Source organism: Malus sylvestris, chromosome 3, assembly GCF_916048215.2.
Source record: "Malus sylvestris chromosome 3, drMalSylv7.2, whole genome shotgun sequence".
NCBI classification, from domain to species: Eukaryota; Viridiplantae; Streptophyta; class Magnoliopsida; order Rosales; family Rosaceae; genus Malus; species Malus sylvestris.
Window position 1 is genome coordinate 28,894,098 of NC_062262.1, and position 27,533 is coordinate 28,921,630.

General features: G+C 38.7%; 2 protein-coding genes and 2 long non-coding RNA genes across 4 annotated transcripts; 3 read left to right on the plus strand and 1 right to left on the minus strand.

Annotated features, from left to right (window-relative positions):
- Positions 1-762: 762 nt before the first annotated feature.
- Positions 763-1,481, minus strand: LOC126614237 (uncharacterized). The gene is made up of 3 exons (XR_007620329.1): positions 1,307-1,481; positions 1,152-1,231; positions 763-797 (listed from the first exon to the last, which is right to left on the minus strand). It is a non-coding gene; the product is annotated as an uncharacterized LOC126614237 (long non-coding RNA).
- Positions 1,482-3,020: 1,539 nt separating this feature from the next.
- On the plus strand, positions 3,021-4,254 carry LOC126614238 (uncharacterized). The gene is made up of 2 exons (XR_007620330.1): positions 3,021-3,189; positions 4,194-4,254. It is a non-coding gene; the product is annotated as an uncharacterized LOC126614238 (long non-coding RNA).
- A 4,628-nt stretch (positions 4,255-8,882) lies between these two features.
- Positions 8,883-13,324, plus strand: LOC126617138 (uncharacterized). Its single transcript, XM_050285186.1, has 2 exons — positions 8,883-9,760; positions 13,312-13,324. Exons 1-2 carry the CDS (start codon positions 8,883-8,885, stop codon positions 13,322-13,324), a joined length of 891 nt encoding a protein of 296 aa, XP_050141143.1.
- A 5,109-nt stretch (positions 13,325-18,433) lies between these two features.
- LOC126617139 (uncharacterized) lies at positions 18,434-18,823 on the plus strand. Its single transcript, XM_050285187.1, has 2 exons — positions 18,434-18,629; positions 18,693-18,823. Exons 1-2 carry the CDS (start codon positions 18,434-18,436, stop codon positions 18,821-18,823), a joined length of 327 nt encoding a protein of 108 aa, XP_050141144.1.
- Positions 18,824-27,533: the final 8,710 nt, after the last annotated feature.

Genomic DNA, 27,533 nt, shown 5'->3' on the forward strand with positions numbered 1-27,533 from the left:
TAAATGGGTAAACGGGTATTAAACGGTTACGGTTAAATGGGTATGCGGTTATGGGTATGGTTAATCGTTTATAAACAGTTATGGGTATGGGTATAACCGTTTAGGCAATTACCCAACGGGTAAACGGTTATGTGAGTATGAGCATAAACGGTTATGGGTAAATAACCGCGGTTACCAGGCCGTCATAACCGTTGCCCATCCCTATTCCCAGCCCCCTTCTTAGCCTTCATAGCTTCATCCCTCCTATGATGTTGCCACCAAGTTTCTTCTCTGCCAGCTTCGAATCCACTATCAAGCCAACCTCTGCAACCACAAGCTCATTGACGCTCGTTTCTTCTCCGCCGGATCCATTAACGGCAAGGTCAATGAGACCACGGAGTATCGCTCCCCCACGGAGTACTTGTCCTGACGTCTACTCTCCCGTAAGCCAAGGGAGTCTCAGCCGGCATGGCTCCCAAGGCCCGTCGAGCCGGGTAAAATCTTACAATTTTAGTTATATACTAGTAAATTTTACCCGCACGTTGTTACGGGAGCGAAAATATAACTATAGACTATATTTTTAACGTATAAATAACCAAACACTAAGATAAACATTAAGTTGAAAATGGAGCAAATATTTTTACAAAGTTGTATAAGTTTATGTAACTTACAGAAAATACATTGTCAAATGCCTTGTCATTGATATACAAAAATGGCTAGTCTAGTTATTCCCCATTGACAGTCATCCTAGTGTTTCATTTGTATAATTACTTGAACATAGAATATCCCATAAGAGCACATTTTCCTTGAAGCAATCACTGCAAATAAAACAATTTGGATCATCAAGAAAAAAAAAAGTTACAACTGAAACAAAATGTTAATACAGTTGTAATTAATTAGCAGTAATACTTTACATGAATGAATCGGACAGACAATGGCAAACTATGATATCAATAAATGAAAAAACATTTCAACATCCATCATTTATATATAGGAATAATAAAAATTCATTTGCATTAGCTCTGGATCAAGTTGAACTCAAGGCTACAAAATTTTTAAACCCAAGATTCAAATCGCATTATTCAAACCCAAAAACCAAATAGTACATTTAACTGACTTAACACGATGGAAGGCATAAATCAAATCTAGGAAATTATACTCAACCAGTCAACCTGCATTGCAGAAACGAACACTGTAGCTTATATACATTCGCAATGTCCTCAGCAAGTCCTCTCTCCAATGACTCTGCAATCTACAAAAGGTTTTTAGAAGATTATAATTTAAAAGCTGAATCACATAAAATTTCTGAAATTAGGTTGCTTCTTACCATAGTTATTTTATTCTTCTTATTGGATGTTTCAGCAAAGCATTTGATTGACAAAGGCTACACTGTTTCACAAAATGAAACAACATGATCAACCTACAAACAAAAGCATATCCATCAAGAACAAAAGAAAATAAAATTTTACATTCTTAAGGGGTGGAAAAATTACTTTAAAAAGAAAAAAACGAGAAGCTCACGAAGATTGTTCGAGACCGATTCCAAAAACAAATACAAACCCAGTAAAATTCAGCTCAAATTCGTGCAATATAATATAAGCCAAACAACCCCAATTTTCTCAAGAAACCAAGAAAACCCAAGAAAAAAAAACGAAAATGAGAATTCCAAGATCTAATAAAAAAACTCAAGATTAAAAATAAAAAAAATAAGAAACAGAGAATGTGGATCCGAACCTTCTTGGCCGGTGGTGTCCCAAATCTCGGCCTTAACGACCTTATCGTCGAGCCGAATGCTTCTGGCGGCAAAGGAAACCCAAAAACTAACCATCGTCATCTCTGACTTTTTAAACATTCAGAGAAAAATCAAAGCACAAACCATCAAAAGGCCAAATAAAAAAATTAGCCCAAAAAAAGCACAATGCAAAGATAAAAGAGAAATTAGGTTTACATTCTTGTTTTTACTTCTCCATTGATTAAAATCCTATTCATTTTTAATTTTTTATCAAAGTCCTTAGGTATTAATAATATCATTAATTATTTGAATAATAAAATATTTTTATTTTTAAATATATTCCTTTAGTGTTAAAAATGTTACAATTAGTATATTTATATTTATAGCAAAATTTTTTATCATATATTTTTATTTTTAGTTTGTACCTATTTTTAATTTGTACCAATTTTCTTTTCATTTTTAATTTGTACCCATAAATTAGTTTCTTTTTGTGCCCATATTTTTTTAAAGTTTTATTTGTGTTTGTACCTATGTGTATATCATCACGTGACATTGTATATTTAATCAATGATAGAAAATTACAATGGTATATTTATGTTTTATGCCTAAACTTTGTTTCATATATTTATATTTTTAGTTTGTACCCACTTTTAATTTGCAACATTTTTTTTTTAATTTGTAGTATTTTCGTTTTAGTTTTATTTTGTACCCATGTATTGATTTCTTTTGGTGCCTATATTTTTAAAAAATTCATTTGTACTCATAAATTTTTAATCTTTTATCTATACCCTAATTTATTTATAATCTACCCATTCTTCTTTATTAATGTACCACTTTGTTACATGTGAAATGTACCAATTTTTTTTAACACTATGGATACATTCTTTTGCCATTTATTATTTTTTATTTTTACATAGTTTTTATCCAATTATTCAATCAAAATATTTGAATTTTTTTATTGTAACTGTTTCTAATAGTATTATAATGAGGGGTTTTAAATTTATAGGATTATAAATCTCATAGAATATCAAACAATTAATGTCAAAACTATAAAAATATAAATATTAATTGTAATATAATGAGGTGTACAAAGTCAAAGGACTTTGATCAAACTTTGAATACCATTAAGGTTTTAGTCAAAGAATGTTAAGAATTAGGGACCGCATCCAAAGTATCAAATTATATACTTGGCCCAGAAAGGGTTTGCAAACTCCCACAACAAAACCCTAAGCAGGAATCGAATTTTACAACAATCAATTAAAAAAATTTCTTACCAACCAAGCACAAAATAACAGCACACAACAACCAACGCACCCAAACCATTTCGATTCCTTCGCGGAAAACAGCTGGAAAAAACAGGCCAACCACCCTTCTAAAGGATCGGATCATGACGAAAACAGCGAGACACACACAAAGAATGAAAGAAACGCAAAGAGAGATGAAAAAACAGAGAGAAGAAAAGAAGAGGAAAAGAAAAAGTGGCAGATGCTGGAGAAATTTTTCAAGGTGACGGGAACCCCACATCACCATGGACGTTGGTGTACCCATCCAATGGGAGGATGCCACATTCCCCATTAAAAAATCTTTCTGATTTAGTTTTTAAGAAAATCAATTAAACAAACACTAAACCCAAAAAGTAGAACATCTCGACAACCGAGCTAACATCACCATGGATAGCTGACAACTGGAATACTCCTTCAATGAAGTTACTCCACTTGTTCTATTTATAAATCCACAAGGTTTATCTTTTAAAAAATTAATTAGATAAAAACTAAAACAGAAAAATTCAAATACAAATTCTCCAGGCCATACAGCCCCCACTCCGGCAAAACACGCCACCCTAATCCTATTGAAATTTGGTACCACACCACCTCCCTCTCTTCCTCTTCCTTATAGACAAACAACAACAGGCAAGAGTGAAAGATGGAGTTCCTCCAATTGATAACCTGCCGAAGCTATGTGCCGAACCCATTTTCCTCGTCGTCATCTTCATCGGCTTGATGTTCGAGTTTTTCTTTGACAGGCAATCTTTGCTCCTTGCTGGGTTTTTTATGATGGGTATGAAACTGTGAGGCGAACCAGCACAGAAGTCGACTCACTGAGTTAATAGCGACGCGAGTTAGAGATTGTAGTGGGAGTTGAATGACTCAATTTTTTTTCCCAAGAATATGTGACCAAAATTGAGTTCTTCTTCTCCTGTCTCTACAAAAGAAGGATGAAAATTTTGGAGGAACACAGATCAGACGCCTGGGAGGGGCGCTGTGGGTTGTTTTGGCTCGGCCATGGAGATGTTTTAGTTTTAGTTTAATTGATTTTCTTAAAAACTAAATCAGATGGATTCTTTAATGGGAAACGTGGCATCCTCCAATTGGATGGGTACATCAACTGTCCATGGTGATGTAAGGTTCCCGTCACCCTGAAAAATTTCTCCAGATGTTGGAAGTGGAAGTAAAGGTGGAAGATGTTGGAGGTGGAAGTAAAGGTGGAAGATGTTTCCAATATCTTTCCTACAAAACGCAACGTGGCCAAAGCTCAACCAAAAACACCAAAAAGCACCTTTCAAACGGGAGCAACAGTTGCAAACAAAAATGAAAAAAGGGCAAAATAGACAATTTACTGCACAATCCCACCAAAGCCCAAAAACCATTAGGGGTGGTTCGGTATAGGATACCAAACCAAAACCTTAGTCCCGATTCCCAAACTGAAATTTTCGGTATTCCCAATTTCAAGATCGATCCCAAACCAAATTTTTGGGAATCCCAAAATATTTTTGGGCTTTTCGGCTTTTAGGCTATAATATTTGGTTGTGCAGTGTGCATTATATGAACTCCACAAGAACTCACATAACATACAGGAAGACCCAATCAAAGAAAATAATTGTTTTGAAATGCAATATGCCATAGGAAATGCAACTTTGTAAGGATTGTGAAAGCAGCAAAGCGCCACCTATTAGAGGAATGACAACTTCATTGTATTAGTGTAGTCTTCTTCCATCCCCAACATAATCGACCCATAGACTTCAAATTTTAAACGTTTGTAACAAGAAATGTAACAGCCCGTCCCTAAAAATGGTGATTTTATAATTTTAATATGTGAGTTATGAAGATGCCCTTCAAGGCAAAGTGTTGACTTGTGTTGATTATCGAGTCGTTTCATGTGAGACTCATCTTCTTGGCGTATTCTCGTTTTACTCGTCGCTACGGACATGTGGGCGCAAACAAAATGTGATTTGGAGCTATAACGAAAAAGTTATTAATATTTAAAGTTAAGGACATTTTAGTAAATTAATTAATTTCATATTTTGTTGAGGGGAAAATCTGGAGTGCCACATGGGTGGCCCAGATTAAAGGAAATGAGGAATGGATGGTGGGGATGTAAAGGAAAGAAGATAAAAGAAAAATGAGAGGACGTGTGTGACTAATAAGGAGAGGAGAGAGTTAGGATGGCCCAATCAGAAACAAAGGAAACGAGGAAAAATGAGAGAAAATGGGAGCGCGGGATCCCATCGACCTGGTTCCATTTTTCTGACCCGACGCGGTCATCTTCTCCGATGGTTTTTTATCGGTTTTTTCCGACAAACCACGTTATCTAACTCCCTGGAAAATGTTCCACGACCTTCCCTCTACCCATTACAACCCAAAATTGTAGAAATTTAGCCATGAAGGTATGAAAATCACACGGTGGGTGCGGGAAACCTTTACCGTCGATTCTTCTATTATTGAAATTATTTTCACCAATTACCACCACCTATAGCATCCTTATGAGGTCTGGAATAAAGCCCAAATAATTTTTGGGGCGTCAAAGTTTGTTTGAGGTTGAATGGAGCACACCCAAATTCAAGGGTTCCGTACAGCTCATGGTGATTTAAGGTGTTTCTCGACCAAATTAGCCTTAGTCACAGGTATAAAGTTTGATCTACTCTTTGAGATCTTCATTTTTGTAAATTTTGAGAATTTTTAGAAATAGTTGAGTTTTCCGGCGAGCCGGGGCGGCCAACCACCACCCGCGGTGCCTGGTGCGGCAGCGCGTGGCCAGGGGGCATCAATGTTATTCTTAGGCTAATTAGATGCCTTGAGTTCAGTTTTGGTAGTTGCATGACGTAGGTTGATTGTTGGAATCTAAATTCTCTACGTTACGTTAATAGGTCATTGTATGAATCAGTGATCCGACCGTTGGATCGTCACCAAACTTTAATACGTTATAATATTTGAGGACCATTGGAACTTACGGATAGGGAATCCGATATACGGATCTTCCCGAAATTGGAATTGTAAGTTCATAAAATAAAGGTTAACCGCCACTTGGTTTTGACAATTGGCGGAGATCTGACTGTTGGATCGTAATGGGACTTTAGGATGTTGTTCTAGAAGTATAATGTGGATCTTTGGAAGCAACGGATTGGAAATCCGTGATGCAGATCTTCCGAATTGAATTACGTAGGGATGTGTTTTATGTAAATTGTGTATTTTATCGGTATGAACTCTGAGATGTGATTTGATAATTGGTCATAGGCGATGATGGTTTATGATGTCTTGATATACTTGCTAGGGAGTCGTAACGCGGACCTCAGGTAAGTGGGTCTTTTTTTTTTAATCATACATTATATATATATATATATGTGATTGACAATTCCACAATGTTTATAAAATTGCTTATTGTGTATAATTATTGTGAATGCTTTGAAGTACTAATGTGAACTACGAATGGCTTGATCCCTGTTTAGGGTACGTAGGCAGTCTAACGAGACGTTAGATGCAGCCATACAATATTTGAAACAAAAACCTTGTTTGGGAATTGAGCAATGTGAAGGAAATTGGTGAAAACATGAGATTTAACCTTATGTTTTTAGTGATTGGATGTTGGTCATAATTCAATGTGGAAGGAATCAAGAAATTGAAATAAGGAAACATAAGTAATGATAGTTAATTAAACTAGTGTTTAGTTGGATTTATCCCCAATAATTATTTCCGAAAATAAATAATTCGGGAGTAGGGCGTTATAGATTGTGCATTTTACGCTACGTTATATATATATATATATATGTATGTATGTATGTATGTATGTATGGAAAAATACTATGATATGGTTGAGTTTTAGATTTGCATTATGGCGTATCCATGTTTCCTACACGCAAGCAGTGGAGAATCAACCAAAAAATAGGTAACAAGTTCAAATTTATCTCATCCATCTTTACTCTATATCCTCTACAAAGAAATTATTCCATAACCTCCCATATAAATTAATTAGGCAAATTAATGGATTAATTCCCAATTAATCTATTAAATCACCAAATTAAATCACCCTTTTTTCACACAAAAAAGCTCAAGGGCCGGCCACCTCCTTGTGCTATATATATGTCCCTATTCTCTCTAAAAACCCAAGTTCATACTCTTGCAAAACTCCCAAAAATTCTCTAAACACTTTTTCTCTCTAATTTCTAACTTTGGCATCGGAGGTTCTTCAGCCAAAGCCCCCCCCATTCATCGTGAGCGCGTGAGGCTCTTGGCCTTGACCAAAGGTGTTAATTGTTTTGTAGGTCCAATTTTGTCAAAGAAGGAGAAGGAGAAAAGTTGCATCCACAAATTGGTGCTTTCATTGAGAGTTGAGATTCACACTCGTAGAAGACTTTCGCGCAAAATGGTTTTTTCTCTATTTTTTCTATTTTCTAGTCCACTTGTGTAAAGCGGGAGCCTTGTGCACTGGGTACGACCTTTTTTTTTTTCTAGTCCACTTGTATTTTTCGTACGTTCTTATTATTAGAATTTTTTATTTGCCAAGATTCTTTGATAAAATGTAAAAGAGAAATACAATGGCTAGAAATTTAGAAAATTCCACAAGTGAAAATTCCAATATTCAAGAAATTGGACCGTGGCAATCCACGAGACTAAACGTGATCTTAGGGGGAGCGGCACCACCACCACAAGGCTCCACCATGGCAACCACCGCGATGGCCACCATGGAAATCACCCGCGGAGAGGTCCATGGCTCCACCACTACGGCCCAAGGCGTGCTATCCAAGGCCCACGCCACTAAAGCCACGACCTAAGCCATGTCACTCTATGCCAAACGCGAGCCCAATGTGTTGCCAATTCGAGCCCAAGCCTCACATTCGCGAGCATCACGCTCCAAGTAGCCCACTCTCGTGGCCCAGCATGCTCTCGCCAAGCAGTCCACTCTCGTGGCCCAGTCTGCTCCCGCGACCCAGCCTACTCTTGCCGAATAGCCCACTCCCGCGACCCAGCCTGCTCCTATAGCCCTGTCTGCTTCTACAGCCCTACTTCCCATGGTTTCCCAAGCAGCTCAAGTTGACCCGAGAATATCTCAACTATCCGAAGCAACCATCAAACCGGGGGCATTTTCACCATATTTCACCTCGGATTTGACATTTCCCAATTCAAATCTCGCGCTCGGAGCCTACTGCACTTCCATTGCTCAATGAAGCACATTCATTCCAAGCTCTTCCAATCCAAATGGCGAACAACATTTGTCTCAACAAGTCATAGAGTTGACGAGCGCCCTTGCACAACAGACAACCTTGGTGAATCAACTCTTGCAACGCACCGAAATCCAACATGCCCTAGATGAGGTGCCCCTAAGTAGGACAAGGGCATATGAACCTCTCTACCAGCATCCTGACAAGCAGCCTATCAACCAGCCACGATCTTAACGTTTTGGTAGTTTACGCTTCCGCTTAGGTCATTGGGATAACGTATACTCTCGTCTTAGCGCGCGGAGGAGCGTGCATTCCCAATCAAGCCCACGGGCAAGCATAGGTTCCCGGTTGAGGTCACACCCCGATTATCAACATGGACAACCTTTCAGGTGAAATGTTCATTCACAACTAGGCTCGCAAGGAGCATTCTCCACCTCACATTGGAGTAGGCAGCACAGTAGACGGAGATAAGTAGTCACTCAATCCGACTCAAGTTTAACCGGCAGCCTGCGAACGGCCCGTTCGCTTGCCAGATACATACCACATGCACCGCAGCTGCGACATGGAGGAGTCGAGCATAGGGAAAAGCGGCCCAAACCCATAGGTCACGACCGGAGGCAGTCGAAAATTCCATTGCCTCCGCAAAGACAAATTCAAGAAGAAGTTGATAGGCTCCTAACTGAACGACTGCGTAATTTCCAACGAAACAAGGCTGCTGACGATGCGCTTTGACAAGACATGACCAACATAAGCATGTCACCATTCACGAATAAGATCGAGTGGATAGATCCACCTCGAGGGTTCATTATGCCTCACTTCATTCTGTACAAGGGAGACGAAGATCCGGATCGGCATCTCAAGTATTACCACAATACCATGATTCTCTACAGGAACGACGATGTGCTTATGTGCAAAATTTTTACCACAACTCTAAAAAGTGAGGCGCAAGATTGGTTTCACACTTTACCGTCGCAGTCGATCCAGAGTTTTAACGAACTTTCCTTTGTTTTCACTAATGAGTATTTGTCTAACTGCTCAATCAAAATGACATCTGACTATCTCTTCAGCATCGTAAAAGACCCTCGGGAGACAATTCGCGACTATGTCAAGAGCTTCAAAGTGGGGAATGCCAAGATTGTTGGCTGCAACGAAGACATAGAAACGGCAGCATTCAGAAATGAGCTTCCCACCGAACATCCTTTATTCGAAAAATTGATCATGGGAGAAGAATTGACCTTAGCAGCTTCGTATGCTTTGGCAGAAAAGCATGCATTATGGGACGAGGCCAAGCAGTCTAACAAAAATGAGTCGGAAAAGAAGCACATGGAACGTTCCCCGACCAAAGAAGACTCAGCGCTTGAAACATTCACCAAGTTCACAGTTCCAATCGGCCAAATTCTCCGCAAGCTCAAGAATGAACGTTGGTTCGAACTGCTGCCACCCATGAAAGGCGATCTTACCAGGCTGGATCATACAAAATATTGCGCATTCCATGAAGGACTAGGCCACACTACCAACGGCTGCCTGAAGTGGAAGCAGTACCTTGAGAAGCTGACAAATGAAGGTCGATGCGACGAGTATCTTGACAGGTCAACAAAACGGCCTACACAAGCAAGGTAAGTTCTCATCACCCCCTAAACCACGTTTGGATTTTTTTCAAATAAGTTCGAAGACTCAAGCAAATCGACGAACAAGGCTTCATAAGCCGAAGAATATCCAATTTGTTATGCAGTTTCTACTTTCCAGCACAGTTGATATATTTCTTTATTCTCAATGAAGATTCAAGAAGTTATTCATAAGTCTGGCTCAACTGCTGTCCACAACAACTGCTCAAAACCCTTTATGGGTCTGCTCTCCAGTGCGAGAGGATAAACTAATTGCTCTCCAGTACGAGAGGGTAAACCAATTCCCTGACACCCAAAAAGGTCTGCTCTCCAGTGCGAAAGGTTAAACTAATTGCTCTCTAGTGTGAGAAGGTAAACTAATTGCTCTCTAGTGCGAGAGGGTAAACTAATTTCCCGACACCCACCTGGTTAAGCTCTCTAATGCGAGAAGGTAACATAGCTTAAAAGATCGAATGCTTGAAGATCAACTAGGCAGCAACCACTTTTGCACTTAATAGTTCGCTTATCCAACACTTCATCTTCGGCAGCTCCGATCTTGACAGCTCTATCCTTGACTACTTCATCTACGGCAACAAAGAAATCAAACTCAAGCAGTTTCCTCATATTGGGCAAGCAGCCCAGACGTGGCAGCCCAAATCGTTGCCCATGCCATGCCACTTCCTCGGCCCATGTCGAGCCAACCTTTGGCTTTAATCAAGCCAAGCAGTGCAAGCAATGACCCATGTCAACCACTTCCTTAGTCCATGCCAAACCGACTCCTAGCCCCTGCCAATCAACGTGCCGCATCACTTCAACGACTGCCCTGTGGCAGCACTACCCAAGAAGAATAAAGTTTTTCTTGCATCGGTGTGGCCTAGAGAAGACGGAGAAAGCAACGAAAGATGATCATTTGCACGGGCAAGATGTAGAAGATTGCTAGAGGAGGGGGAACAAATATCCTCTAAGCTCTCTCTCTCTTGTAGGGTAGAATAAATCATTCTCCAAAGTTGATTTAATAACCCACTTAAGGTGGACTTAAATAAGCTTTGAGAGAAATTTATTTCCCTTTCCTAGAAGGATCTAATTTCATATTAAAGAGGGAATCTACATCAAAACAGGAAGCAGTCCTAAGTTTCCTAGAGCAAGAAGATCTCTACACCTACTGCCATTTCCTACGAGCAGCCCAGCAGGTGTGAGGGCATTTGTGGAGCCAAAAATAATCAAGAGGTGACACGTGGATTTTTGGGAAAAAAGGACAAAGACCCCCGAGACACACCGGGTTTCCTACACGCAAGCAGTGGAGAATCAACCAAAAAATAGGTAACAAGTTCAAATTTATCTCATCCATCTTTACTCTATATCCTCTACAAAGAAATTATTCCATAACCTCCCATATAAATTAATTAGGCAAACTAATGGATTAATTCCCAATTAATCCATTAAATCACCAAATTAAATCACCCTTTTTTCACACAAAAAAGCTCAAGGGCCAGCCACCTCCTTCTGCTATATATATGTCCCTATTCTCTCTAAAAACCCAAGTTCATACTCTTGCAAAACTCCCAAAAAATTCTCTAAACACTTTTTCTCTCTAATTTCCAACTTTGGCATCGGAGGTTCTTCGGCCAAAGCCCCCCATTCATCGTGGGCGCGTGAGGCTCTTGGCCTTGACCAAAGGTGTTAATTGTTTTGTAGATGCAATTTTGTCAAAGAAGGAGAAGGAGAAAATTTGCATCCACACATGTGTATATTACCTGCACATAATTATTGTGAACGCTTAAAGTGCAAAGGTGAACGCAGGACACCCAGGTAAGTGATCACTCATATATTTCATGCATTTATACCATCCATTTCTAAAGTCTTTGTGATGTTTTTGTGTTAAAATTGTGGCATTTTACCTTACCTTGTGTTAATGTGCAGTTAATTTTGTTTTAGGATCAATTTCAAGCAAAATGGAGAAAAGGAAATAAATAAATAAATAAATAAAATAAAAAATGATAGCTGAAAAGTGGAGTGGGAGACACGGCAAGGAGGGCAGTGCACTGAGACAGAAAGAAAAGAAAAACAGTAGACAAATAAGAGTGGAAGGAATAAGAAAAGGAAAAGAAGAATAATAAGCAGGGAGTGGGGAAGACACTGAGCAGAAAGCAGAGAGAGGAGTGCAGCACTGCATAAATAAAGGAAGAAAGTGGAGTGCACTGACGCAGATGGGGGGACACGGACAGCAGGCGCAGAGAAAGAAAAACAGAAAATAAAGAAGTGGGAGGACACGGACTGAGTGGAAGAATAAAAGAAAGAGCAGTGGGAAGGCAGAAAAAGAAAAAAGAGAACGGAAATAATAAAAGAGGAGATAGAGACAGAGACAAAAAAACGTAGCACAGACTGACGGCAGAGGAAGAATAGGCAGAGAGCAAGAGGCACGGCAGAGAGCAAGGAAGGAAAGAAGAAGAAGCTTCACTCTATTTTTCTTGGTTTTATCTTCTCAAACCCATGTTTTACTTTTGGTTTAATTTGTGAATTATGTGTAACTAAATTTTAAGTAGTTAGGGGCTGTTTTGAAGCCCCTAATATGATTGCAAGTTTGTTATGACATTTCATTAAATTGCTTTTATGAATGGATGAAAATTGGTTTACTACTTATGTCAATGATGAATTCTTTATATGTTTTCTATGGATGCATACTTAGTAAGCATATTTAGGATTTAAATGCTATGAATATATGTATGCCTGCCCTTGTTGAATGAGGACCTACATATGTTCTAGAGTAGTACTTGTTAATTGTGATTAACATGTGAACCAATTTCTAGGATAAGTAAGACAATGCCAGTACTTACCATGCCTTGTGATGACTCAAACTCTTTTCGTTCTTAATGATTTCTACTTGTTAAATCTATGAACATGCCATTCTAGATTGCATGCTAGGGACTACGTTAAGTTGAAAACGCCATTCTCTTAACATACTACGTAAGAAAGAGTAATAGGTTGTGTTCTAACATTGAGCCAACTTGAGCATCTTCATCCGGAAATAAAAGGAATTTGAATGAAACATAACATGTTTGCATGATTATTTGGTGGTGGATAACAATTCCCCTAACTCGTTTTTCTTAAACTTGTGATCTACTCAAAATCTATTTCTGTACTGTTTTTGTACGATTTAATTTAAATAGCCAATCAACTCCAAAACTCCCAAAAATTTGTGAGACTGTCGTACTATGTGTCTAGTATTTGCATATAAAATTTCATAGACTTTAGACCAGTGTAAGTCAGTCTAATAATTATTTTTTGGTGGCTGGTCAGTAAGGACCGCAACCAGTTTTTGTGACATTTTAAGTAGTTAGATAAAACAATTTTCTGCGGGAAAGACCCTTATTTTCATATGCTACAATTGACAAATCCTAGTGTTAATAAGGAAAATTAATAGGATATTTGTGTGCTACTTTGTGGTGTGCTTTTATGCCTACCAAATTTTTGGCGCCGTGACGCCGGGGATTGTTATTTCTAAATTACTTATTTTTCTATTGTTTTCTTTTCTTGTCCAATTAGTGTTTTTGTTTTTATTTCAGGTACTCTTTGTAGTACATGCATACTCGAAAGTCTAAGAGCATTGATCTAGCTTCCTACAATCCAGAGATTGAACGAACACTTCGAAAGCTTCAGAGAAAAATCAAGCAAAAGTGTGCATCGGTGTCTTTACCACCATCTTCTCCACCACATTTAAGTTCGGAAGAGGAGGAGGAACCACAAGAAGGCATGGCTGATAACCGTACATTGAGGGAGTTGGCAATGCCAAATACGGATCAACAACCATTGTGCATCACATATCCAAATGCAAAAGGAGGATTTGAGCTTAAGTCCGGCATGATTCACTACTTGCCTAAGTTCCATGGCTTCTCAACAGAGGATGCCAACAAGCATCTCATAGAGTTTCACGTGGTATGCTCAGGAATGAGACCAGCAAATGTGGATGAGGAGCAAGTCAAGTTGAGGGCATTCCCATTTACATTAGAAGCTAAGGCAAAGGAGTGGCTTTACAATTTACCTTCGGGATCAATGAACACATGGAACCAGGTGAAGCAAGCATTCTTGGAGCAATATTTTCCGGCCACAAAAGCTGCAAGCATAAGGAAAGACATATGTGCAATCCGACAACAACATGGAGAGCCCTTTGGAGATTACTATGAGCGGTTCATACATTTGGTTACATCTTGTCCTAACCATCAGATTTCAAAGCATTTACTAATACAATACTTTTATGAGGGATTGTATGGTACTGATCGTGTAATGCTTGATGCAGCAAGTGGCGGAGCATTCATGGACAAGACGACTACTAATGCTAAGGCATTGCTAAAGAACATTGCTGGCAACACACGACAATTTGGAGGGAGAGATGAGCTACCTGTTAAGAAAGTTAACGAGGTAAGTGCTAATTCTAGTATTGAATTACAATTAGCTAACTTGACTAATCTTGTGCAACAGGTTATTGTGGCTCCAAAACAGGTGTGTGGTGTATGTTCAATGATGGGACATGCCACGGACATGTGCCCTTTGTTGATGGATCAAGGTGGTCTTGAGCAAGCTAATGCATTAGGAGGATTTCAAGGGCAACAAAGGCAAAAGTATGATCTCTATTCCAACAACTATAATGCAGGATGGCGCGATCATCCACACTTAAAGTGGAACAATCAAGACAACGGACAACAATCTGTTCCCAACAACTATAACCGTCCGCCTGGCTTCTTTCAAGCAAGACCGCAGGCACCATTTCAGCCTCAACAACAACAAGCTCCAAGTAAGTCTCTTGAGGATTTAATTGCTTCTTTAGCTAACTCTACTCAATCTCATCAACAGAAAACAGACAAAGCAATTGAAAACCTTGAGTGCCAAATGAGTCAGTTAGCAAGTTTGATGGGGCAACAACACCAACCAGGAAGGTTGCCTAGCCAAACCGTGGTGAATCCAAATGCGGAGCAGATGAATGTTGTGACTTTAAGGAGTGGAAAAGAAGTTTTTGAGCAGCCGAGGATGCAAAAAAAGACTAGAAAAGACACAATTGAACAAAGGGAGCTACAAACTAAGAATCTTGAGCAAGATGAGGCTTCAACAGAAACTGAAAAGTCTCCTAAAGATACAGAATTGAACAAAAAAGATTCTGATAAGGGAAGTAAAGAAGTTCAAAATTCATTTAACTCATGTGTCCCTATTCCTTTTCCTCGTAGGTTTATGAAGTCTAAGAAAGAGCAAACTGATAAGGAAATCTTGGATACTTTCCGGAAAGTCCAAGTGAACTTACCTCTTTTAGATGCCATAAAACAAGTGCCCAAGTATGCAAAGTTCCTTAAAGAGCTTTGTACGAACAAGAGAAGATTCAATGATCAAGAAACTGTGGCATTAAGCGAGGAAGTATCAGCTGTTTTGCAGAGAAAGCTGCCACCGAAGTTGAAAGATGCCGGTAGCTTTACCATTCCATGTGTAATTGGAGGCAAAAAGTTTGGGAGAGCATTGTGTGATTTGGGGGCATCCATCAATCTGATGCCATATTCAGTGTATGAGTCATTGAACCTTGGAGACTTGAAGGAAACAAATGTAGTAATCCAGTTGGCAGATCGTTCAAATAGATATCCCAAAGGCCTATTGGAGGATGTACTTGTGCAAGTGAATGAACTCATTTTTCCCGCTGACTTTTTTGTTCTTGAGATGGAACATGATCTTATGCCTACTGCACTTCCTCTTATATTGGGAAGACCATTCCTTAGAACAGCACGGACGAAGATTGATGTCTACGATGGTACCTTAACCATGGAAATTGATGGGGAAAGCGTCAAGTTCAGAATCTTCAATGCTATGAGGTATCCTAGTGAATTAGAATCTTGTTTGTCTATTGATGTGTTTGACTATTTTGTGCAGGATTGTTTTAATAAAGGTGTGGGACAAGATAATTTAGAGAAGGCATTAGTGCATAGCATTACACATGGAAATTTTAACTATTCAGAGCACATTGAAGAAGAATTAATCCAAATAGTGGCCTCTCTTGAGTCTCTTTCACCAATTCGTGGTAAGTGTTCTTCCTATTTTATTTCTCTTCCTACTTCTAACGAAAAAACTCTTCCTTCTGTGATTCAAGCACCTAAATTGGAGCTTAAACCGATCCCTAAACATTTGAAGTATGCATTTTTGGGAGAGGATGAAACATTACCAGTCATCATATCGTCACAACTCACAGCAGAAGAGGGGGAGAAACTGATCCGGGTACTGAAGGATCACAAAACTACCATAGCTTGGAGCATTGCAGATATCAAAGGTATAAATCCAGCTACATGTATGCATAGGATTCTGCTGGAAGAAGGTGCAAAACCAACTAGGGAAGCTCAACGCCGTTTAAACCCACTCATGATGGAAGTCGTAAAAAAAAAGGTTATCAAACTTCTTGATGTTGGCATCATATATCCTATTTCGGATAGCAAGTGGGTAAGCCCTATTCAAGTAGTCCCTAAACGATCTGGAGTCACAGTTGTTAAGAATGAAGCTAATGAGCTAATGCCTACACGTGTGCAAAATAGTTGGAGAGTCTATACAGACTATCGAAAGATAAATAACACCACACGCAAGGATCACTATCGAAAGATAAATAGCACCACACGCAAGGATCACTTTCCAGTCCCATTCATTGATCAAATGTTAGAAAGGCTAGCTGGTCATTCTCATTATTGTTTTCTTGATGGCTATTCTGGGTATAATCAAATTGCAGTTGCTTCGGAGGATCAAGAAAAGACGACTTTCACATGTCCATTTGGCACATTTGCATACCGGAGGATGCCGTTTGGACTGTGCAACGCCCCTGCCACATTTCAGAGGTGTATAGTAAGTATCTTTTCTGATATGATTGAGAAAATAATTGAAGTGTTCATGGATGATTTTTCAGTTTATGGTGATTCTTTTGATACATGTCTACATAATCTGTCCCTAGTTTTAAAACGTTGTCAAGAAACTAATCTAGTGTTAAATTGGGAAAAATGTCATTTCATAGTTTCGCATGGATTAGTTCTAGGGCATATCATATCTGAAAAGGGAATTGAAGTTGATAAATCTAAAGTAGAACTTGTTAGTTCTTTACCCATCCCTACTACTGTCAGGGAGGTTCGTTCTTTTCTTGGACATGCAGGTTTCTACCGTAGGTTTATGAAGGACTTCTCAATGATTTCTAGACCCTTGTGTCGTTTACTTCAAAAGGATGTAACATTTGATATGAATGAAGAGTGTGTGGTAGCATTCAATAAGCTTAAAGAGTTGTTATCCACGGCTCCTGTAATCATGCCACCAGATTGGAGTTTACCTTTTGAGTTAATGTGCGATGCTTCAGACTATGTTGTTGGTGCAGTTCTAGGGCAGCATGTCAACAAAGTGCCACATGTCATCTATTATGCATCTCGAACACTCAATGATGCACAGTTGAATTATTCAACAACAGAGAATGAGCTTCTAGCTGTTGTATTTGCTTTAGAAAAATTTAGATCTTATCTGATTGGGACTAAAGTTATTGTGTTTTCTGACCATGCAGCTTTGAAGTATCTACTCACAAAAAAAGATACAAAACCACGACTCATTCGATGGATACTTCTGTTTCAAGAGTTTGACTTGGAGATCAAGGATAAGAAAGGGAGTGAGAATGTTGTAGCAGATCATCTTAGCCGACTTGTGCATTCAAACACAGAGGAAGATCTCATCCCTTTACGTGAAAGTTTTCCGGATGAGCAACTGTTTTCATTAAAGATTACTGACCCTTGGTATGCAGATATTATCAATTATAAGGTCATCAAAAAGATTCTGGATGATTTTACACGTGCTCAAAAAGATAAGCTTGTCAAAACCGCCAAATACTACGAGTGGGATGATCCTTATTTGTGGAAATATTGCACTGATCAATTGATTAGAAGGTGTGTCCCCGAATCTGAGTTTAAATCTATTCTAACTTTTTGTCATTCTTATGCATGTGGTGGCCATTTTGGAGCAAAGAGGACAGCCCTGAAGGTGTTAGAGAGTGGTTTTTATTGGCCTAGTTTGTTTAAGGATGCGTACGAGTTTTGTGCAACATGTGATCGTTGTCAACGAACAGGTAACTTGGGCCCAAGAAAACAAATGCCACAAACCCCTATTTTGGTTGTTGAGATCTTTGATGTGTGGGGCATTGATTTCATGGGACCTTTTCCATCTTCAAATGGTTTTCTTTACATTTTATTGGCTGTGGATTATGTTTCTAAATAGGTGGAAGCAAAAGCCACCAAAACTAATGATTCAAAAGTTGTTTCAGATTTTATTAAGAGTAACATCTTTGCAAGATTTGGAATACCTAGAGCAATCATTAGCGATGGAGGGAGTCATTTTTGCAATCAAACATTTGAAGCGTTGCTTAGGAAGTACAATGTCACACATAAGGTGTCTACACCTTATCATCCGCAAACTAGCGGTCAAGCAGAAGTATCAAATCGTAAGGTGAAGCAAATTTTGGAGAAAACTGTGAGTCCTACTAGGAAGGATTGGAGCATGCGCTTGAACGATGCATTGTGGGCTTATAAGACTGCCTATAAGACTCCTATTGGAATGTCCCCATTTCGGTTAATTTATGGGAAACCATGTCGTCTTCCTGTAGAGTTAGAGCACAAAGCTTATTGAGCGATCAAAGCCTACAACATGGACATGAGTGTTGCCAGAAAGCAAAGAAAGCTTCAATTAAATGAGTTAGACGAAATCCGGAATGATGCATACGAGTCTAGTCGAATATACAAGGAGAAATCAAAGGCATTTCATGACAAGATGATCTTAAGGAAGAGCTTTGTCATTGGACAGAAAGTTCTTCTATTTAATTCTCGCCTTCGGTTATTTCCAGGTAAGCTTCGTTCTCGATAGGTTGGTCCATTTGTTATAACAAATATTTTTTCTCATGGTGCAGTGGAAATCCAAAGTGCAAAGACCGGATACATGTTCAAAGTGAATGGGCATAGACTCAAGCCATATTACGAGTCTTTTGCGGAGCATGATGTGGAGGTTGTACCTCTCCAAGAACCAGTTCCCTTTGGATGATTACTCTTGGTACCGTCTAGCTACGGACGTAAAAGCAAGCGCTTATTGGGAGGCAACCCAATATTTCTATTCATTGCCTTTTTCTGTCATTTTCAATTTTCTTGCGTGCTAAACTGAATTATTTCTTTTCTTTGTATTTGGGTTATGTCCACCTTTGGAGTTGATTACAGAATTAAAGTTTATGTCTAGCTCTAGACAGTAACTAAAGCGCTTCTTGGGAGGCAACCCAAGCTTTCTATCTTTCATCTTTATTTTGAATAATTTTAAATGTTCTTGTTCTGTTTTTCTCTTGTTTTCTGGTTTGTGTGTTTAAGTCCTACTTTTGTTCCTTTATGCAGGTAATGATTTTGCAATCTCTACCACAACTTCTTGCAAGGTATTTTTGCATTCATAAAAACGAAAGGAACATTAAGCAGATAAATACAAGAGGGAGCTTCACAAAGGCTGCTTAGGAGAAGTCTCAGTAGTCGGCGGAGCTTCAGCAGTCGGCGGAGCCCCAGAAGGAGGAGGCATCAGAGGTTGATCATTTAGAGCTTCATTACGCGGTACAGCCCCAGAAGACGAAGGCAAATGCTGTTGGAACAAACCCACAAACCGCTGATGATCAAGTAAAATCTGACCATCAGATTCCTGCATCTGGTCAATCTTCCTCTTCATGTTTGTAGCATAATTATGTGCAAGTCTGTGCAATTGTTTATTTTCATGCTTAAGCCCTCTAATCTCCTGCTTGAGACTCATCACTTCAGCTGCCAATGATTCAACTTGACGGGTTCGGGCAAATAGGCGTTAGGCCATATTGGACACGGAACCTGCACACTGCACACTGAAAGCCAGAGATTCCTTAACAGCCAACTCATTAGACCGTTTGGCGAGTAGTCTGTTATCTTTGGGAGTGACAAGGTTCCTGGCCACCACCGCAGCTATCATATCATTCTTCATCACCGAATCCCCAATGGTAAGGGGACCAGTAGGGGATATGAAGGATGGGTGCCATATGTTGTCTGGAGAAGGCGGAGTTGCCTCTTCACCAAGGTTCAAGTCAAAACGACGGTCGGAAGGGCCAGACATTTTTCAGAGGTGTTAAAGAAATAAGAGGTCGGACAAGTCAAGATCGTAGAAATGCAAAGAGGGAGTTTTTACAGGCAGAAATTCAAGTGTGCTTTGAACATCCTGCATACCTCTATAAAAATCAGCACGCGATGGGATTTCAGAGATCGAAGAGGCAATTCCAGATATCGAAGAGGCCAACTAAAAAAATCAAAGAGGCGTTCGCTTTCTCTAAAGTTAGGCTTGCTCAAAAACCACGGGCCATCCTTTGTTCCAGATTTGTCCGCACTCGTCACATGCAACCTCTGCACTCGACGGAGCTCAGATTTCGAAGAGGCAAGCTCAGAAATCGGAGAGGCATCTGCTTTTCCAGACGTGTCAGCATCTGTCACATGCACACTCAGCTTACGGAAATCACGGGCAATCTGTCAACGATTTCTGGTAAAGTAGAAAGCACGTGAAGTTTACTGTTCAATCGTCCAACGGTTGCCGACAAGAGTGAAAGAACAGTACCGGTTATTATTTCCTATAAATGTCGACCTTCACCCTCCATGGCAAGGCAGACATACATAACCTTCCATCATCTCCGAGAATGCTTTTCCAACAAACCCTCTCGAGTCACTCAGTGTTCCTTATTCCTTGGGGTACCTCTGCAAACAACTCATCCAAAGCAAAAGTATTTCATATCATGAAGGTTGAAAGCAAGAGTATCTCATATCATGCTTTCTCCATGTCCTTCTCCTTGTCGTTGTTTTAGGACAAGGAGAAATAGAGCAATCAGCCAGCACTTGGTATCAATCTTCCGATCTAGAACCAACTGCTTGGAACCCCTTCCTGATTGCTTACCTAGCCTTGCTCTCGAGTACTCATCTTCATCATCTTATGCTTCCTCTTCGTCTACCACATCTGCCTGGGGAATAGATAAGGGAAGTAAAAATGATACCTCGAAGCATGTGGAGACAATTTGCCAATTCATCCTCAGCTAGGGACAAGGAGAAAGAAAGCAAAAGGTGGGCACTTGGAAAGATTGAAGAAAGAAACAGACCAACACAGCTACCTTGTGCCTGCCGTGCAGAAGAAACAAGCAGAGAAGAATGCAGACTGCACAATCAAATCAACCCAGCAGAAGGAGTCTGATTTGAAACCAAGGAACTCTGATATTCCTCGCTCAGGATTCCAAACCAATTCGAGATTCGCCTACACAAATTGGTGTGTTCTTTCCTTTTCTTTATGTGTCTTTATTTCATTTTATATTTCTTTCCTTCCATTTTTATGTCTTATTGTTCAAAAATTCCTTTTCTTATCATTAGGGACAATGCTCTAATTAAGTTTGGGGGTGGAAATATATTTCGTTAGTTTATTTATTAAATAAAAAAAATAAAAATAAAAGTTTTTGCATTTTTATTGTTGTTTGTAACTACTTCTCAATTCAATGATGAGATTTGATCTTAATTTCCTTCTTACTTTCAAGAAAGTCTAAGTTCTTTTCGTTGTCTTTGTGTTAACTGTGATTTCCAGAAATCAACTTGAAAAATAAATGTGCCTAGTCTTGTCAATGTGAAACTTGAGCATGATTTAGCGTTTCATATGTGAATCATGTGAGATTATGTAAACCTTGTGAGTTTTTGAGCCTATACATGATTGAACCATTATGCATCAATCTCATTCCTTCTTGTGCGTGTGATCTCAATGTACATGTATCTCTAGAACTTGTTTTATACTACTCGATTCATTAATCAATTCATGTAATAACTTGGAAGTGATATAGGCCATCTTTGGATCGTTTGAGCATTTCATGCCTACCTTATATGCTATGTTTATCTGTAGTAGCCCATTGAGCCTTTAACTAAGCCATTTCTTTGTTAGCCACATCTCTTTACCTTGCTCCAATATTGGAGTTGAGCCCATACACAAAAATCGATTCCTTATTGTTTTGAGAAAGTATTACATGGGTTGTGCTTTTGGGGGTTTCATTTATGTAGAAAGATGGATGAAGCATGTGTATTACAATGAAATGTGAATTTGATGGGTGATGTAGCTTTTGCAGATTTGTTTCTTTCAGAAAAAAAAAAAAAAAAACGAAATATATGAAAATTGGAGAGTGTTGATTTGTTGAAAATGTGTCGGTAGAGTATAAATTTCCTTTTGAAGTTAAATTTGGGGAGTAAAAGGTGCTCGAGGTTTTATTATTTTGCTTTCAATTTGAGGTGGTGTGATATTGAGGTGTTGGAAAACTACCAAAGTGTACTTTCTCAAAAAAATTTTGATTTCCATATCCTTTCTTTCATTAGCCTATCACCTTTAGCCCCATTACAACCGTAATAAAGTCCTATTGATCCAAGGTATTACTTAAATATTGATAAGCGAGTTAAGTGGACAAGCAAGCATATGGCGGCATGTACAATGAGATCACTTGAGTGAAACACATTAACCAAAAACTTATGAGTGAATGAGCGTATGTTTTGTGAGAAACTCCCATGTTTGCATATGATGATTTAAAGGAGCTTGGAATTGCATTGACATGGCTAGCTCACACATGACATTTCAAGTTTTGTTTGAAGGAAATTCGGTTAACTATTGGATGATGTTTTGAGCTCTTGTTACTTACTTCTTGGTTGTTTGTTTCATGATTAGCACTTATCTCTGAAATCGAGTTTGAGAAGTTGGCTACTAAGTTGTTGAATCTAGTCTTAGTTGAGTGGTGTTGTTTTGTGTTTTGTTTTGCTAGAGGACTAGCAAAAATGTAAGTTTGGGGGTATTTGATCACTCATATATTTCATGCATTTATACCATCCATTTCTAAAGTCTTTGTGATGTTTTTGTGTTAAAATTGTGGCATTTTACCTTACCTTGTGTTAATGTGCAGTTAATTTTGTTTTAGGATCAATTTCAAGCAAAATGGAGAAAAGGAAATAAATAAATAAATAAATAAAATAAAAAATGATAGCTGAAAAGTGGAGTGGGAGACACGGCAAGGAGGGCAGTGCACTGAGACAGAAAGAAAAGAAAAACAGTAGACAAATAAGAGTGGAAGGAATAAGAAAAGGAAAAGAAGAATAATAAGCAGGGAGTGGGGAAGACACTGAGCAGAAAGCAGAGAGAGGAGTGCAGCACTGCATAAATAAAGGAAGAAAGTGGAGTGCACTGACGCAGATGGTGGGACACGGACAGCAGGCGCAAAGAAAGAAAAACAAAAAATAAAGAAGTGGGAGGACACGGACTGAGTGGAAGAATAAAAGAAAGAGCAGTGGGAAGGCAGAAAAAGAAAAGAGAGAACGGAAATAATAAAAGAGGAGATAGAGACAGAGACAAAAAAACGTAGCACAGACTGACGGCAGAGGAAGAATAGGCAGAGAGCAAGAGGCACGGCAGAGAGCAAGGAAGGAAAGAAGAAGAAGCTTCACTCTATTTTTCTTGGTTTTATCTTCTCAAACCCATGTTTTACTTTTGGTTTAATTTGTGAATTATGTGTAACTAAATTTTAAGTAGTTAGGGGCTGTTTTGAAGCCCCTAATATGATTGCAAGTTTGTTATGACATTTCATTGAATTGCTTTTATGAATGGATGAAAATTGGTTTACTACTTATGTCAGTGATGAATTCTTTATATGTTTTCTATGGATGCATACTTAGTAAGCATATTTAGGATTCAAATGCTATGAATATATGTATGCCTGCCCTTGTTGAATGAGGACCTACATATGTTCTAGAGTAGTACTTGTTAATTGTGATTAACATGTGAACCAATTTCTAGGATAAGTAAGACAATGCCAGTACTTACCATGCCTTGTGATGACTCAAACTCTTTTCGTTCTTAATGATTTCTACTTGTTAAATCTATGAACATGCCATTCTAGATTGCATGCTAGGGACTACGTTAAGTTGAAAACGTCATTCTCTTAACATACTACGTAAGAAAGAGTAATAGGTTGTGTTCTAACATTGAGCCAACTTGAGCATCTTCATCCGGAAATAAAAGGAATTTGAATGAAACATAACATGTTTGCATGATTATTTGGTGGTGGATAACAATTCCCCTAACTCGTTTTTCTTAAACTTGTGATCTACTCAAAATCTGTTTCTGTACTGTTTTTGTACGATTTAATTTAAATAGAAAATCAACTCCAAAAATCCCAAAAATTTGTGAGACTGTCGTACTGTGTGTCTAGTATTTTCATATAAAATTTCATAGACTTTAGACCAGTGTAAGTCAGTCTAATAATTATTTTTTGGTGGCTGGTCAGTAGGGACCGCAACCAGTTTTTGTGACATTTTAAGTAGTTAGATAAAACAATCTTCTGCGGGAAAGACCCTTATTTTCATATGCTACAATTGACAAATCCTAGTGTTAATAAGGAAAATTAATAGGATATTTGTGTGCTACTTTGTGGTGTGCTTTTATGCCTACCAGTAAGTTTATGGTATTAGTTGAAAGGATGGAGTTATGGCATGACTACGTGCATTTAATTAAACTAGTGTTTAGTTGGATTTATCCCCGATAATTATTTTCAAAAATAAATAATTCGGGAGTAGGGCATTATAGATTGTGCATTTTAGCCACGTTATATATATATATATATATGTGTGTGTGTGTGTGTGTGTGTGTGTGTGTGTGTGTATGTATTTATTGGAAAAATACTATGATATGGTTGAGTTTTAGATTTGCATTATGGCATATCCATGTGTATATTACCTGCACATAATTATTGTGAACGCTTGAAGTGCAAAGGTGAACGCAGGACACCCAGGTAAGTTCATGTAAGTTTATGGTATTAGTTGAAAGGATGGAGTTATGGCATGACTACATGCATGTTTTAAGCAACTCCGACACTATCGTACGGGTTGCCCATGAGTCGTACATGTTATGTTGAGATACAGTGAGAGCTCATAAACCTGCACCCCGGTGTTAGTGCTCCCGCTCATGGCCAAGGCACAGTTCTTCACGTGATGTTCACCTCCCGCACCTTACGCTTACCTTGGATCCAAGGTAGGTGCACAGTCATGTTGTACATACCACTATAGGTGGTTCCGACTCGTAGGTGACCCGCGATTATTCGCACAGTCTTCACGTGATCATAGCACTTGAGCGTATTTATTTACACCCAGTCATGTCGTACCGACCACTTTAGGTGGTTCCAACTCGTGTGCAGGTATACTTATTGAGCTATGGATAAGTCGTACAGGTCACCATAGGTGACTCCGACCTATGAGCTAGCATATGTGATTAGATATGTGATAAGCTAGCATATGTGATGAAATATGGATAAGTCGTACAGGTCACTATAGGTGACTCCGACTTATGAGTTAACATCGATTGATGAGATATGGTTACAGTAGTACAGGTCACCATAGGTGACTCCGACTTGCGTGCTAGTAGGGGTTATTAACGACATGATTATTGATATTGCTAATGATAGCGATGTGGTGGTATATTTATGTTTTTTCTGGAAACTATACAGGTGTTGTAGTGAGGGGTCATAATGTTTTATATGGTTTCTATTAAAATTTTATCTCCAGGGCCACTCACTCTTGTTTTGTTTTCACCTTCCAGGTTTTATTAGCTAAGCTTTATTATCATCAAAGATTTGTGGCGATTCTTAGTATTGGATATTCTTTCGAGGGTACGATTCTTAATCCATTCTACTGTACTTACTTATGCTCTAATGTCACGTGTGAAGTGGGTTCCTTCCCGCTCACCAACGCACTCTGGTATTTAGGCACTCTTAGGTTTAAATTTATTCACATTTTTCCACATCATCACACTTTATGGCTTCATCACCTTCCAGGTGTCGGCCAACACAACTCGATTCAGAGTCCCAATGGACATTCCGGGTCGGGGTGTGTCAAGCAACCACTTATAACTCAAGAGGCTTAAATATAGAAGGTTCACAAGGATCAATAAGTACAAACCATACAGTATTTGACAACTCTACCAACATTTTGTACAACATTCTGAAAGTTCAGGCCACTATTTTCCAGTCTAGCCCGTTGGCATCACAAATGTGGGAGACAAAAAATTCTAATCTATATGCCTATGTCAATGTTTCCTGATTACTTTATCCCAAGCAATGAACAAAATATATTACGACTAAGTTAAAAGAACAAACATCGAACATAAGTTCTAATCCATAAGTTCCTAATTACTTCATCTGAGAAATTTACCTATTGGTAAATAAAACTCCAGCACAGAAGTTGCAGAAGCAAAGCAAAAGAGCCCAGTTCCTTTGGACCTTCACCAATCTGCAAAAACCCAAGAACCATTAGATCAATTAAATAGAATCTGTGAAACCAAACAAACCCTAATCTAGAATTCGAAAATTAAATTTCAAAAGCCCTAAAATTACAAACCCTAATCTAGAATTCGTAAATTAAATTTCACAAACCCTAAATTAATTCCCATATTTATTTACATGTGTCTGAATCTAAGAGATATAATCGCGTGAGAGAGTCAAAGACTCCTAAGAGAGAGAATTGCGAGAGAGAATCACGATAGAGAGAATCGCGAGAGAAAAGACCGGTGGTGGCTGTGGCTCTGTGTCGTGAAGGAAGGGTCCACCGTCAAAGAGAGACAGCGGTGGATGATCCGTGTGGTGGTGGGCTGGTGACTGGCTGGCCGGAATTGGATTTGAGACAGAGAGGAGGAGGAAAGGGCTCTCTCGGTGGCTGAGGCGCTAAGTTGAGAGACTGAGTGAGTGAGAAATGAAATCGAAAGTTCAAAACAACACTCGAGTCCTCGACGGGGAGAAAGCCTAACAAGGAATGGACGGCATAGATTAATTTGAAACAATCCAACGGTTCAAATTAACTCTAACTATAATTTAAAAAATAATATATATTATTATCTGTGTAAATATATATATATATATATATAATAATTAAAAATATATATTTTTGGTTCGTTCGGAGTGGGAATACCGAAATATTGGGAAGACAATCCCAATTCCCATATCAAAATTTTGGTATTTTTTCGGGATAGCATACCGAAAATTTTGGGAAAATCGGTTTGGGACATTTTTGGTTTGGGATCAGTATTTTTTCGGTTTGGTTAGGGATTTTTGGGATTTTTTTCCACCCCTAAAAACCATGAATAAAATGTGGGGTAAAACCGGATGGGCACTGTTAATGAACAGTACCCATCCGCTGAGCTTTAGTATATATAGAATTTCTAATTAAGGTATTTATGGAAAAAAAAATGTGTGTACCTTGATAATTCACGGTTTGATGTATAGGTGAAGTACATGTGTCAAAAAATAGTAAAGAAGATAAGTATAGAAAGGCAAAAGAGGAAGGGAGATAGGTGGCATCAATCTTTCTTTTCTTGCATAAAGAAACCTAGCAAAGGTTGGGCAGCCAAATTCTTTTAGGCGAATTACAAATTGAAAGATCTTACCCAATTGTGTTGGTGGTCAACACAAAGGCCACAGATTTACCAACAAAAAAAAAAAAAAAAAGGCCACAAAGAGGTCTAAGGATCCTTGGGTAAGTTATATTTGTAATAGGCGTAATACGGTTGGAATTACTTTTTAAATATGGTCCATCTTAAATATGGGATTCAATTGTTCATTATTCTTTTACGTGTCTAAATATGGTTAGTGAGTATCACCACTAAGCATTGCCACATGGTACTAGTGGACTCTAAGCTTGCTAATGGATTCTAACATTTG